Consider the following 15,786-nt stretch of genomic DNA (forward strand, 5'->3'; position numbering starts at 1 on the left):
GTTCAACCAGCCATCGTTGCCACCAAAAGCTCAGAGTATGCCAAAACAGAAGAACCAGGAGCCATTAAAAGTTATAGAGCAAGTGACCTTGAACTCAGCGCAAGTATACAGAAAGAAAGACAAGAACTGGAACACTATAAAGAAATCATTTTAAAAGAGAAACATGAACTAAATAAGATAAAGGAAGATGTAAAAGCAGTAAAGAATGACGCTGAAGAGAGAATGATCAAACTGCATGAGGAGGAGAAAGAGATGAAAACAAAACGAGTGAGTCTACAAAACTGGGAAAGACAGCTGCAGACTGAGAAAGAAAAGAACCAAAAAGGTTTAGATGCAATATGGAATGAGAACCAGCAACTGAATGAAAGAAAACAACAACTGGATATCAAGGAACTACATCTACAAAGTGAGAAAAGCAAACTAGAATACAAAAAACCGTTGGAAATTAAACAAGTTGATGCTCAAGTCCAAACTGAATTGATGGAAGATGCTAGTGAATATGATATGGCACTGTCCATAGAGGAGCTTGATAAGCAAAGACAATTTCTAGAATATTTCAAACAAGAACTGCTTGCTCAAAAATGTACAATGGAGAGACAGATGGCAGAAATAGAACTGAGCAGGGATGAACTTTCTCTCAGAGAAGCTACTCTACAAACAGCAACGCAAACCACAGCAGACATGGAGTTACAATTGGAGCTCCAAAAGCAAGAGCTGGAACAAACAAAAGATGAGATGGAAAGGACGAAGTTAGAAGTACAGAAAGGATGGGTTGACCTGCAGACTCAAATTGCTGAAAGCAGAGAAAAAGAGGAGATGGTAAGAATAGAATTAGAAAAAGCAAGAGATGTTCTGAATCGCATTCGACAGGATGTAGAAACAGAAAAGCAAACCATGGAGGCTGATCTGAAATTCACTTTAGCTAAAGAATTTGAGAACCTGGAAGCTCAGCGGAAAATGATGGAGGATGAAAAGAGAGCATTGGAGAACATGAAATATGAGCTGCAGAGAGAATCTGGCTATATTGAGAGATCAAAACATAACATGCATGATGAAAGACAGAATATGGAAAATTGGGCAGAGAAGCTAAAACAAGAATGGGAAGAACTTGAAAAGAAAAGGCATGACATGCAACAACTACAAACAGAGAGATCGAGAGAAATAAAAGATCTGGAAAACTTGAGAGAATTGAATGAACTGACACTGAACCAGATCAAAACAAAGAGCGACGTTCTTGAAAAAATAAGTGAACTCAATTCACAACAGAAAGATGAGATTGAGAATGAGAAGAGTAAGATTAAAATAAGAGAATATGACCTGCAGCAAATGCAGACTGATCTTAACAGACAGCAAAAAGAAATGCAGGATATCCAGAATGCAGTTTTCATGGAAAAAAGTGAACTTAAGAAAAGCCAAGACGAAATTGCAGAACAGCTAAAACAGGTTGGTGACATGATGCAGTTCACGCAAAATGAAAAAGACAATCTTGACAGAGAAAGGGCAGCTATAATTGAACAGAAGCTGCAGATGGAGAGGGACATGACACATCTATTAAACAGAGAGCTAGAATCTCTGAAGCTTGTGAAAAAAGAAGTACTAAATGAGAAGCGACTTCTTGAAGACTGCAGAATATCTTTAATGAGAGATATGCAAGATCTGGAGCAAATGAAAATCAATTTGGAGAGAGAGAAAGAAGAGATGCAACTGCAAAGACAAAGTATTGCAGAAGAGAAAGACAAGCTTGAATCTGTGCTACAAACATTAGCTGAAGATACTGAGAAGCTAAGAATAGATACTCTAGCTGAAAAACAAAAACTAGAGGACGCTGCGGTTGAACTTCAGAAAGAAAGAGATGAGATTATGAATATTGCAGAAGAGACAAAAAGAAAAAGGGAGGATGTGGACAAAATAAGAGTTGGTATAGAAAAGCAGGAAATAACATTTAAGGATTTAAAGGCTGATCTGCAAAAAGAAGCAGCTATCGTTGAAAATCAAAGACAGGCTGTTCAAAAAGACATCCAGAATGTAAAAGACATGGAAGTTCAAATTCAAAAAGAAAGGCAATACATGGATAGACTAGTTGAAGAGATTGAAAAGAGGACAAAAGCTCTTGATGAGATGCAAATGGAGGTTGACAAAGAGAGGCAGGAGGTTGAGTCTAAAAGAGATGAGCTCGAACAGGAAACATCAAAGCTTAGAGAAGATGAAGATGAATTTTCTCGACAAAAAGAAAAGAATAACATTATACAAGCAGAGATACAAAAAGAGAGTGACAATCTAGAGCTGCAGAGTGAAAACATCTCAAAAGAAAGAACCATTTTTGAATTGGAAAAAGAACATTTAGGACTGAGAGAAAATGAGGCTGAATATAAACAGAAACAAATAGATGAGTTGCAGAACAAATTAAGGATGGAAAAAGTGCAAGTTGAACAGATGCAAGCCGATAAAGATCAACAACGGAAGAAAGCAGAATATGTAAAGACCGCAAGAGGCAGAGAAACAACAGCTCTGGAGGAACAAAGACAAGAAATGGAAAGTTTGAGAGAAGAATATGAAAATGTGGAGAAACAAAAAAAACATGTAAATGAGCAAAAGGAATTATTTGAAAGCCGCATGAAATCGTTGGAAATGGAGAATGAAGCAATGAAAAAATATAAAGAAAAACTGGATAAAGAATATGAAGACTTGCAGTTTCAGAGGCAATTGTTTGAGAAAGAGATACAGCAGATGAGAACTGAGCTTCAGATAGAAGCGGAAAATATTGAGAGAAAAAAGAAAGAGCTAGAAATACAAAAGCCAGCCGTCTACACTGAAACATATATGTTAGAAACGCAAAAGCCAGTAGTGGAGAAAAGCAAAACTGATGAGCTTGATGAAGTGAGAAAAAAAATAAATGCTGATCTATCAGAGGTAGAGAAACAGAAAAGCGCTCTTGTGCAAATGAATTTGAAGATCTCACAAGAGGAAAGCTATGTTAAAAAAGAGAAAGACCGTTTAAAACTACAAGAAAATGAACAGAACATGCAAATGTCACAGCTTAATGCAAAACAGAATGAACTTGATGAAAGACAGGCTGAAATGGAAAAGCAAAAAAGAGAATTAGAGAATGTAATGGACAGACTGGAAAAGGAAAAGGTTGAAATAACAAAAGAAAAGCAAAGAGTGAATGAGATGCAAAATGAAGTGAAGAGGAAAAATGCAAGTGTAGATTTGATAAAACAAGAAGTTCTCAGAGAACAAGATCATATTGAAAACAGCAGAGAAATTCTGAACAGAGAGCTAGAGAAAATTAAAGAAAAGAAAACCATCTTAGCTGAAGAGTTTGAGGCTTTAGATGATAAGAAAGAAATGATTGGTAAAGAAATGCAGAGATTGGGTAAAATGAAAGCTGAGCTTCAAAAAGAAGCTGAAGATACTGAAAAACAAAGGCGAGACATAGATAACGATAGACGGAATAATGAAGAAATGGTGATCAAACTTCAAAATGAAAAGAAAGATATAGAGACATCAACTGACAGGATCAGAGATGAGGAAGCAAATCTAAGAGTACAAAAACAAAGGCTTGAATCTGATAGAGACACTCTTGAAAAAGAAAGGTTTGACCTGGAGAAAACTAAGACAGAGATGAAAGATCTTGAAAAACAGCTTGAATCTCAGTCTAGACAACATGAAATACAACTGGTGGAGATACAGAAAGAGAGGGAGATTCTTGAGCAGTTGAAAATAAACTTATCAAAACAGAAAGAAGATCTAGAAAAAGAGAGAGATTGTTTTGAGAAGGAAAAAGCAGACATCAGTTTAAGAGAAGAACTGGAAGAGCAGAGTGAAAAGGAAGGAATTGATAAGACCAGGGTAAGAATAAAGCAAGAAATGGATGAACTGGAACAAACCAGACTTAATGTGGTTAAAGAACTGGAGAACAATGAACTTCAGAAACAAATCATTGAGGATGAGAGAGATAAGATTGAGCAAATAAAAGCTGAGCTACAAAAAGAAGCTAAAGACACTGAAAAACAAAGACAAGATATAGAAAATGATAGACGGAATAATGAAGAAATGGTGATCAAACTTCAAAATGAAAAGAAAGATATAGAGACATCAACTGACAGGATCAGAGATGAGGAAGCAAATTTAAGAGTACTAAAACAAAGGCTTGAATCTGATAGAGACACTCTTGAAAAAGAAAGGTTTGACCTGAAGAAAACTAACACAGAGATGAAAGATCTTGAAAAACAGCTTGAATCTCAGAATAGACAACATGAAATACAACTGGCGGAGATACAGAAAGAGAGGGAGATTCTTGAGCAGTTAAAATTGACCTTATCAAAACAGAAAGAAGATCTAGAAAAAGAGAGAGATTGTTTTGAGAAGGAAAAAGCAGACATTAGTTTAAGAGAAGAACTGCAAGAGCAGAGTGAAAGGGAAGGAATTGGTAAGACCAGGGTAAGAATAAAGAAAGAAATGGATGAACTGAAACAAACCAGACTTAATGTGGTTAAAGAACTGGAGAACAATGAACTTCAGAAACAAATCATTGAGGATGAGAGAGACAAGATTGAGCAAATAAAAGCTGAGCTACAAAAAGAAGCTGAAGATACTGAAAAACAAAGGCGAGACATAGAAAAAGACAGACGGAATAATGAAGAAATGGTGATCAAACTTCAAAATGAAAAGAAAGATATAGAGACATCAACTGACAGGATCAGAGATGAGGAAGCAAATTTAGAAGTACAAAAACAAAGGCTTGAATCTGATAGAGACACTCTTGAAAAAGAAAGGTTTGACCTGGAGAAAACAAAGACAGAGATGGGAAATCTTAAAAAACAACTTGAATCTCAGATTAGACAACATGAAATACAACTGGTGGAGATACAGAAAGAGAGGGAGATTCTTGAGCAGTTGAAAATAAACTTATCAAAACAGAAAGAAGATCTAGAAAAAGAGAGAGATTGTTTTGAGAAGGAAAAAGCAGACATCAGTTTGAGTGAAGATCTGAAAGAGCAGAGTGAAAGGGAAGGAATTGACAACACCAGGACAAGGATAAAGCAAGAAATGGATGAACTGGAAAAAACAAGGCAAAATTTGGCTAAAGAGCAGGAGAACAACGAACTTCAGAAGAAAATCATTGAGGATGAGAGAGATAAGATCGAGCAAATAAAAGCTGAGCTAAAAAAAGAAGCAGAAAAGACAAAACTAGAATTACAAAATGAAAGACAGAACCTTGAAGAAGCAGGCACAAAACTTAAGAAAGACAGGGAAAATGTGGAGAGTCTTGCTGAGGAACTTGGGAGGAAACAAGTGGTTCTAGAAAACATGCAGATAGAAACAGAAATGCAAAGGAAGGCAAATGAGTCTAATAAACAGATGCAGGAAAGAGTTCTGATTGAGCTGAAGAAAACGGTGACAGATATAGCAGGAGCCAAGGAGGATCTGGAAAACCAGCTTCTTGAAGAAAGAGAGAAAAACAAGGTCAAACAGGCAGAAATACAGGCAGAAAAAGACATGCTTTATCTGCTAAAACAGGGTATTTCAGAGCAACAGGTTGACATAGTGAATAAGACCGAACAACTGAGACTGAGAGAGGTTGAACTTGAGCAACTCCAAGCTTTGATTTACAGACAGCAAGATGAAATAGAAGCCAATAGAAAGGCGATTATAAATGAAAAATACAGACTTGAAGGACAGAAAACTGAAATAGACCGACTGCAGAGAGAAGTCAATCAAATGATGGAGTATGCTTCTAAAGACAGGGCAAATCTCGAGAAAGAGAAGTCTGAAATGATAGCTCAAAAACATCAGATGGATATTGAACTGAATAAGGAAAGGGGATTAATTGAAGAACGAACCCAAATGCTGAACACATACGAGAAAGAAATGGACCAAAAGAGAACAGCTTTGGAGGTAGAAATGAAAGAGCTTAAATATCACAAACAAGCAATTCAAGAAGAGAAGAACAAGTTACAACAGATGAAAATTGAGCTGCAAAGAGAAGCTGATGATATCAAAAAGCTAAAAGAAAAGACAAGAAATGAAAGACAGAGTTTGGAAAAGATGGCAGAAAATCTTGAAAAAGAGAAAGACGATCTTGCTCATCTTGCTGAAGATACAAAGAGAAAGGATGATGAAATGAAAGTGTTACATGAGTCTGCATTAGCAGATATACAAAAAGAGAAATGCAATCTTGAGCAAATGAGAGAAAGCATGTTCAAACAAAATGAAATGATTGACAGTGAGAAAAAGAAAATGATACTCAGAGAAGATAAACTTCAGCAAATGCAAGCAGAGATTAACAGACAACAAACTGAAATGGACACCAAAAAGAGCATCATTGAAAATGAAAGAGCAGCAATGACCAAGAAAAACCAGGACTTGATGACTGAGCTGACAAAGCAGTCTGAAGATGTTGAGATCCAGATGAAAGAGGTATTGACTGAAAAGGAATTACTGGAGAGTGACAGAAAACTACTGAAGAAAGATGTGGAAAATCTGCAACAGAAACTATTGATTATAGAAAGTGATTCAGAGAGTCTAAAACAAGATAGAGAATTGTTGGAGAATGAGAAGGAAGTGTTGAAACAGATGAAAACTGACCTGCAAGGAGAAGCAGAAGAGATTGAGAAGATCAAACTAGAGACACAACATGAAAGACAGAGAGTGGAGGAAATGACTGCTCAAATCCAGAAAGATAGAGAATATCTACAGAAGATGAATGACAACATCACAAGAGAAATACATGACATTAAATATCAAGAAAAACAAATGAAACAAAAACAAGATGAACTTGATCAACTGAAAACTGAAATTCAGAATCTGCAACAAGAACTAGAAAAAGAAAAAGAGATTATCATGAAGGACAGAAGTGAGCTTGATCTGAAACAATCTGAGCTAGACAAACAACAGACAAACATGAATGACATTATTGAAACAATGAAGAATGAGAGAAAACAATTAGATAAAGATAAAGAAGAGATGGAAGAACAGAAACGGGAAATAGAGAAAGAAAAACATGACTTCGACCAAGGCAGGAACAGTCTGGATGAAGACCTGAAGATGATGAAGCTGCAGAAACAAGTGTTTGAAGAAGAAAAGAACAAGTTAGAACAGATGAAGATTGAGCTGGAAAGAGAAGCTGGTGAAATCAGAAAGATAAAAGAAGAGATTCAAAATGAAAGACAGAGTTTGGAGAAGATGACTGAAGAACTTAAAAGAGAGAAGGAAAGTTTTACTCATCTTGCTGAAGATACAAAGAAAGAGCAGGAGATTCTGGATGAAATAAAAGTTGCAAACGAGTCTTTAATGGCAGAACTGCAAAAAGAAAAGAGCAATTTTGAGGAAATGAGAGAGAACATCTCTAAACAAACAGAAGATGTTAAAAACAAGAAAGAGAACTTGAGACTCAGAGAAGATGAACTCGGGCAACTTCAAGCAGAGATTCATAAACAACAAAGAGAAATAGAAAAGGAAAAGAGCAACATTGAAAGTGAGAGAGCTGCAATAATCAAGATTGTTGAAGATCTGCAACATAAAATAATAAGTTTAGACAGAGATGCAGAGAGTCTAAAACTTGACAGAGAAGCATTTGAGAATGAGAGAGAAGTGTTGAAACAGATGAAAACTGAGCTGGAAAGAGAGACAGATGAGATTGAGAAGATCAAACTAGAGACACAACATGACAGACAGAGAGTGGAGGAAATGACTGCTCAAATCACCAAAGAAAGAGACAAAATCAACAATCTCATTGAGGAGACAAACAGAAAAGACATGGTCTTGAATGAAAAGAACAGAGATATTGAAGAGAAAATCAAATCTATTCAATCTGATAAAGACATGCTTGAGAAGGAAAAACATAATCTGGAGAAAACAAGAAGTGAACTTTATAAAGTTAAGGAAGATCTTGAAAAACAAAAAGAAAACACACTGGCAGAGATACAGAAAGAGAGAGAAGATCTAGAGAAGATGAATGAGAACATCACAATAGAAATGCATGAAATCAAACATCAAGAAGAACAAATGAAACAAAAACAAGATGAACTTGATCAACTGAAAACTGAAATTCAGAATCTGCAACAAGAACTAGAAAAAGAAAAAGAGATTATCATGAAGGACAGAAGTGAGCTTGATCTGAGACAATCTGAGCTGGACAAACAACAGACAAACATGAATGACATTATTGAAACAATGAAGAATGAGAGAAAACTATTAGATAAGGATAAAGAAGAGATGGAAGAACAGAAACAGGAAATGGAGAAAGAAAGAGATAATATGGACCAAAGCATAAAGAGTCTGGATGAAGACCTGAAGATGATGAAGCTGCAGAAACAAGTGATTGAAGAAGAGAAGAACAAGTTAGAACAGATGAAGTTTGAGCTCCAAAGAGAAGCTGATGAAATCAGAAAGATAAAAGAAGAGACTCAAAATGAAAGACAGAGTTTGGAGAAAATGACTAAAGCACTTATAAAAGAGAGAGAAGATCTTGTTCATCTTGCTGAATATACCAAGAGAGAGAAGGAGATGCTGGATGAAATGCAAGTTGCAAACAAGTCTTCAATGGCAGATTTGCAAAGAGAAAAGCGCATTCTTGAAGAAATGAGAGAGAACATCTCTAAACAAACAGAAGATATTGAAAATGAGAAAGAGAAATCAAAACTCAGAGAAGATGAGCTTAAGAAACTTCAAACAGAGGTTCAGAAACAACAAAGTGAGATTGACATGGAAAAGACCAACATTGAAAGTGAAAGAGCTGTGATGATCAGGGAAAAACAGAACATGATGACAGAGTTGAAAAAGAAGTCTGAAGATGTTGAGATCCAGATGAAGGAGATATTGACTGAAAAGGAATTACTTGAAAATGACAGTAATCTGCTGAAGAAAGATATGGAAGATCTGAAACAAAAGCTAATGAGTATAGAAAGAGATTCAGAGAGTCTAAAACTTGACAGAGAAGCATTTGGAAATGAAAAGGAAGTGTTGAAACAGATGAAAACTGACCTGCAAATACAAGCAGATGAGATTGAGAAGATCAAACTAGAGACACAACATGATAGACAGAGAGTGGAGGAAAAGACTGCTCAAATCCAGAAAGATAGAGACGAAATCAACAATCTCATTGTAGAGACAAACAGAAAAGACATGGTCTTGAATGAAATGGACAGAGATATTGAAGAGAAAATCAAATCTATTCAATCTGATAAAGACATGCTTGAGAAGGAAAGACATAATCTGGAGAAAACAAGAAGTGAACTTGCAAGAGCCAAAGAAAATCTTGAAACACAAAGAGAAATAGAAAGAAAAGACATAGAGAAGATGAAAAAGAACATCTCAAGAGAAATGCATGAGATCAAACATCAAGAGGAACAAATGAAACAAAAACAAGATGAACTTGATCAACTGAAAACTGAAATTCAGAATCTGCAACAAGAACTAGAAAAAGAAAAAGAGATTATCATGAAGGCCAGAAGTCAGCTTGATCTGAGACAATCTGAACTAGATAAACAACAGACAAACATGAATGACATTATGGAAACAATGAAGAATGAGAGAAAACAATTAGATAAGGATAAAGAAGAGACGGAAGAACAGAAACAGGAAATGGAGAAAGAAAAACATGACTTCGACCAAAGCAGAAAGAGTCTGGATGAAGACCTGAAGATGATGAAGCTGCAGAAACAAGTGATTGAAGAAGAGAAGAGCAAGTTAAAACAGATGAAGATTGAGCTGGAAAGAGAAGCTGATGAAATCAGAAAGGTAAAAGAAGAGACTCAAAATGAAAGACAGATTTTTGAAAAGATGACTGAAGCACTTAAAAAAGAGAGAGAAGACCTTTCTGAAGATGCAAAGAGAAAGAATCAAGTCTTGGATGAAATGAAAGTTGCAAATGAGTCTACACTGGCAGATATATTAAGAGAAAGGAGCAATCTTCAGGAAATGAGAGAGAACATCTCTAAACAAACAGAAGATGTTGAAAACAAGAAAGAGAAAATAAGACTTAGAGAAGAAAAACTAAAGCAACTTCAAGCAGAGATTCATAAACAACAAAGTGAAACAGAAAAGGAAAAGAGCAACATTGAAAGAGAGAGAGCTGCAATAATCAAGGATGTTGAAGATCTGCAAAGTAAAATAATTAGTTTAGACAGAGATGCAGAGAGTCTAAAACTTGACAGAGAAGCATTTGAGAATGAGAAGGAAGAATTGAAACAGATGAAAACTGAGCTGGAAAGAGAAGCAGATGAGATTGAGAAGATCAAACTAGAGACACAACATGAAAGACAGAGAGTGGAGGAAATGACTGCTGATTTTATGGAAACAATGAACAATGAGAGAAAACAACTAAATAAAAATAAAGAAGAGATGCAAGAACAGAAACAGGAAATGGAGAAAGAAAGACATGACATGGACCAAAGCAGAAAAAGTCTGGATAAAAACCTAAAGATGATGAAGTTGCAGAAACAAGTGATTGAAGAAGAGAAGAACAAGTTAGAACAGATGAAGATTGAGCTGGAAAAAGAAGCTGATGAAATCAGAAAGATAAAAGAAGAGACTCAAAATGAAAGACAGAGATTGGAGAAGATGACTGAAGAACTTAAAAAAGAGAAAGAAAGTTTTACTCATCTTGCTGAAGATACGAAGACAGAGAAGAAGATCCTGGATAAAATGAAAGTTGCAAACGAGTCTTTAATGGCAGATCTGCAAAAAGAAAAGAGCAATCTTGAGGAAATGAGAGAAAACATCTCTAAACAAACAGAAGATAGTGAAAAAGAGAAAGAGAAAATAAGACTCAGAGAAGATGAACTTGAGCAACTTCAAGCAGAGATTCATAAACAACAAGGTGAAATAAAAATGGAAAAGAGCAACAATGAAAGTGAGAGAGCAGCAATAATCAAGGATGTTAAAGACCTGCAACATAAAATGTTCAGTTTAGACAGAGATTTAGAGAGTCTAAAACTTGACAGAGAAGCATTTGAGAATGAGAGAGAAGTGTTGAAACAGATAAAAACTGACCTGAAAAGAAAAGCAGAGGAGATTGAGAAGATCAAACTAGAGACACAACATGATAGACAGAGAGTGGAGGAAATGACTGCTCAAATCCAGAAAGAAAGAGACAAAATCAACAATCTCATTGAAGAGACAAACAGAAAAGACATGGTCTTGAATGAAATAAAAACAGAAATTAAAGAGAAAATCAAAGCTATTGAATCTGATAGAGACATGCTTGAGAAAGAAAAACATGATTTGGAGAAAACAAGAAGTAAACTTCTAAGAGCCAAAGAAAATCTTGAAAAACAAAGGAAAATCAAACTGGCAGAGATACAGAAAGAGAGAGAAGATCTAGAGAAGATGAATGAGAAATTCACAATAGAAATACATGATATCAAACACCAAGAAGAACAAATGAAACAAAAACAAGATGAACTTGATCAACTGAAAACTGAAATTCAGAATCTGCAACAAGAACTAGAAAAAGAAAAAGAGATTATCATGAAGGACCGAAGTCAGCTTGATCTGAGACAATCTGAACTAGACAAACAACAGACAAATGTGAATGACATTATGGAAACAATGAAGAATGAGAGAAAACAATTAGATAAAGATAAAGAAGAGACAGAAGAACAGAAACAGGAAATGGAGAAAGAAAAACATGACTTTGACCAAAGCAGAAAGAGTCTGGATGAAGACCTAAAGATGATGAAGCTGCAGAAACAAGTGCTTGAAGACGAGAAGAGCAAGTTAGAACAGATGAAGATTGAGCTGGAAAGAGAAGCTGTTGAAATCAGAAAGATAAAAGAAGAGATTCAAAATGAAAGACAGAATTTGGAAAAGATGACTGAAGCACTTAAAGAAGAGAGAGAAGATCTTGCTGAAGAAACAAAGAAAAATAATCAAGTCTTGGATGAAATGAAAGTTGCAAACGAGTCTACACTGGCAGATATATTAAGAGAAAAGAGCAATCTTGAGGAAATGAGAGAGAACATCTCTAAACAAACAGAAGATGTTGAAAACAAGAAAGAGAACTTGAGACTCAGAGAAGATGAGCTCAGGCAACTTCAAGCAGAGATTCATAAACAACAAAGAGAAATAGAAAAGGAAAAGATCAACATTGAAAGTGAGAGAGCTGCAATAATCAAGGATGTTGAAGATCTGCAACATAAAATAATTTGTTTAGACAGAGATGCAGAGAGTCTAAAACTTGACAGAGAAGCATTTGAGAATGAGAAAGAAGTGTTGAAACAGATGAAAACTGAGCTGGAAAGAGAAGCAGATGAGATTGAGAAGATCAAACTAGAGACACAACATGATAGACAGAGAGTGGAGGAAATGGCTGCTCAAATCCAGAAAGATAGAGACGAAATCAACAATCTCATTGAGGAGACAAACAGAAAAGACATGGTCTTGAATGAAAAGAACAGAGATATTGAAGAGAAAATCAAATCTATTCAATCTGATAAAGACATGCTTGAGAAGGAAAAACATGATCTGGAGAAAACAAGAAGTGAACTTTATAAAGTTAAGGAAGATCTTGAAAAACAAAAAGAAAACACACTGGCAGAGATACAGAAAGAGAGAGAAGATCTAGAGAAGATGAATGAGAACATCACAAGAGAAATGCACGAAATCAAACATCAAGAAGAACAAATGAATCAAAAACAAGATGAACTTGATCAACTGAAAACTGAAATTCAGAATCTGCAACAAGAACTAGAAAAAGAAAAAGAGATTATCATGAAGGACAGAAGTCAGCTTGATCTGAGACAATCTGAGCTAGACAAACAACAGACAAACATGAATGACATTATGGAAACAATGAAGAATGAGAGAAAACAATTAGATAAAGATAAAGAAGAGATGGAAGAACAGAAACAGGAAATGGAAAAAGAAAGAGATAATATGGACCAAAGCAGAAAAAGCCTGGATGAAGACCAAAAAAAGATGAAGCTGCAGAAACAAATGTTTGAAGAAGAGAAGAACAAGTTAGAACAGATGAAGATTGAGCTGGAAAGAGAAGCTGATGAAATCAGCAAGATAAAAGAAGAGACTCAAAATAAAAGACAGAGGTTGGAGAAAATGACTGAAGAACTAATAAGAGAGAAAGAAAGTCTTGCTCATCTTGCTGAAGATACAAAGACAGAGAAGAAGATCCTCGATGAAATGAAAGTTGCAAACGAGTCTTCAATGGCAGATTTACAAAGAGAAAAGAGCATTCTTGAAGAAATGAGAGAGAACATCTCTAAACTGAAAGAATATATTGATAATGAGAAAGAGAAATCAAAACTCAGAGAAGATGAGCTTAAGAAACTTCAAACAGAGGTTCAGAAACAACAAAGTAAGATTGACATGGAAAAGACCAACATTGAAAGTGAAAGAGCTGCGATGATCAGGGAAAAACAGAACATGATGACAGAGTTGAAAAAGAAGTCTGAAGATGTTGAGATCCAGATGAAGGAGATATTGACTGAAAAGGAATTACTGCACAATGACAGGAAACTTTTGACAAGAGATGTAGAAAATCTACAACAAAAGCTTATTGATTTAGAAAGAGATTCAAAGAGGCTAAAACTTGACAGAGAAGCATTTGAGAATGAGAAGGAAGCAATGAAGCAGATGAAAACTGACCTGCAAATACAAGCAGATGAGATTGAGAAGATCAAACTAGAGACACAACATGATAGACAGAGAGTGGAGGAAATGGCTGCTCAAATCCAGAAAGAAAGAGACAAAATCAACAATCTCATTGAGGAGACAAACAGAAAAGACATGGTCTTGAATGAAAAGAACAGAGATATTGAAGAGAAAATCAAATCTATTCAATCTGATAAAGACATGCTTGAGAAGGAAAGACATAATCTGGAGAAAACAAGAAGTGAACTTTATAAAGTTAAGGAAGATCTTGAAAAACAAAAAGAAAACACACTGGCAGAGATACAGAAAGAGAGAGAAGATGTAGAGAAGATGAATGAGAACATCACAAGAGAAATGCACGAAATCAAACATCAAGAAGAACAAATGAATCAAAAACAAGATGAACTTGATCAACTGAAAACTGAAATTCAGAATCTGCAACAAGAACTAGAAAAAGAAAAAGAGATTATCATGAAGGACAGAAGTCAGTTTGATCTGAGACAATCTGAGCTAGACAAACAACAGACAAACATGAATGACATTATGGAAACAATGAAGAATGAGAGAAAACAATTAGATAAAGATAAAGAAGAGATGGAAGAACAGAAACAGGAAATGGAAAAAGAAAAACATGACTTTGACCAAAGCAGAAAGAGTCTGGATAAAGACCTGAAGATGATGAAGCTGCAGAAACAAGTGTTTGAAGAAGAAAAGAACAAGTTAGAACAGATGAAGATTGAGCTGGAAAGAGAAGCTGATGAAATCAGAAAGATAAAAGAAGAGACTCAAAATGAAAGACAGAGTTTGGAGAAGATGACTGAAGAACTTAAAAAAGAGAAAGAAAGTTTTACTCATCTTGCTGAAGATACAAAGAAAGAGCAGGAGATTCTGGATAAAGTAAAAGTTGCAAACGAGTCTTTAATGGCAGATCTGCAAAAAGAAAAGAGCAATCTTGAGGAAATGAGAGAAAACATCTCTAAACAAACAGAAGATGTTGAAAACAAGAAAGAGAACTTGAGACTCAGAGAAGATGAACTCTGGCAACTTCAAGCAGAGATTTATAAACAACAAAGAGAAATTGAAAAGGAAAAGATCAACATTGAAAGTGAGAGAGCAGCAATAATCAAGAATGTTGAAGATCTGCAACATAAAATAATTAGTTTAGACAGAGATTCAGAGAGTCTAAAACTTGACAGAGAAGCATTTGAGAATGAGAGAGAAGTGTTGAAACAGATGAAAACTGAGCTGGAAAGAGAAGCAGATGAGATTGAGAAGATCAAACTAGAGACACAACATGATAGACAGAGAGTGGAGGAAATGACTGCTCAAATCCAGAAAGACAGAGACAAAATCAACAATCTCATTGAGGAGACAAACAGAAAAGACATGGTCTTGAATGAAAAGAACAGAGATATTGAAAAGAAAATCAAATCTATTCAATCTGATAAAGACATGCTTGAGAAGGAAAAACATGATCTGGAGAAAACAAGAAGTGAACTTTATAAAGTTAAGGAAGATCTTGAAAAACAAAAAGAAAACACACTGGCACAGATACAGAAAGAGAGAGAAGATCTAGAGAAGATGAATGAGAACATCACAAGAGAAATGCACGAAATCAAACATCAAGAAGAACAAATGAATCAAAAACAAGATGAACTTGATCAACTGAAAACTGAAATTCAGAATCTGCAACAAGAACTAGAAAAAGAAAAAGAGATTATCATGAAGGCCAGAAGTCAGCTTGATCGGAGACAATCTGAGCTAGACAAACAACAGACAAACATGAATGACATTATGGAAACAATGAAGAATGAGAGAAAACAATTAGATAAAGATAAAGAAGAGATGGAAGAACAGAAACAGGAAATGGAAAAAGAAAGAGATAATATGGACCAAAGCAGAAAAAGCCTGGATGAAGACCTGAAGATGATGAAGCTGCAGAAACAAGTAATTGAAGAAGAAAAGAACAAGTTAGAACAGATGAAGATTGAGCTGGAAAGAGAAGCTGATGATATCAGAAAGATAAAAGAAGAGACTCAAAATAAAAGACAGATTTTGGAAAAGATGGCAGAAGAACTTAAAAAAGAGAGAAAAGATGTTGCTCATCTTGCTGAAGATACAAAGAGAGAGAAGAACAGTCTGGATGAAATGAAGGTTGCAAACGAGTCTTCA

At 35.3% G+C, this 15,786-nt stretch overlaps 1 protein-coding gene across 1 annotated transcript in view; it reads left to right on the plus strand.

Annotated features, from left to right (window-relative positions):
- Positions 1 to 15,786, plus strand: part of si:ch211-250g4.3 — a 58,971-nt gene that overhangs the window by 13,588 nt on the left and 29,597 nt on the right. Inside the window, exon 5 of the mRNA XM_680892.11 lies at positions 1 to 15,786. This exon is cut by the window's right edge and continues 27,738 nt beyond it. Coding sequence (XP_685984.6) covers positions 1 to 15,786 — 15,786 coding nt within the window.

The sequence above is a fragment of the Danio rerio genome, chromosome 19, assembly GCF_049306965.1.
Source record: "Danio rerio strain Tuebingen ecotype United States chromosome 19, GRCz12tu, whole genome shotgun sequence".
NCBI lineage: Eukaryota > Metazoa > Chordata > Actinopteri > Cypriniformes > Danionidae > Danio > Danio rerio.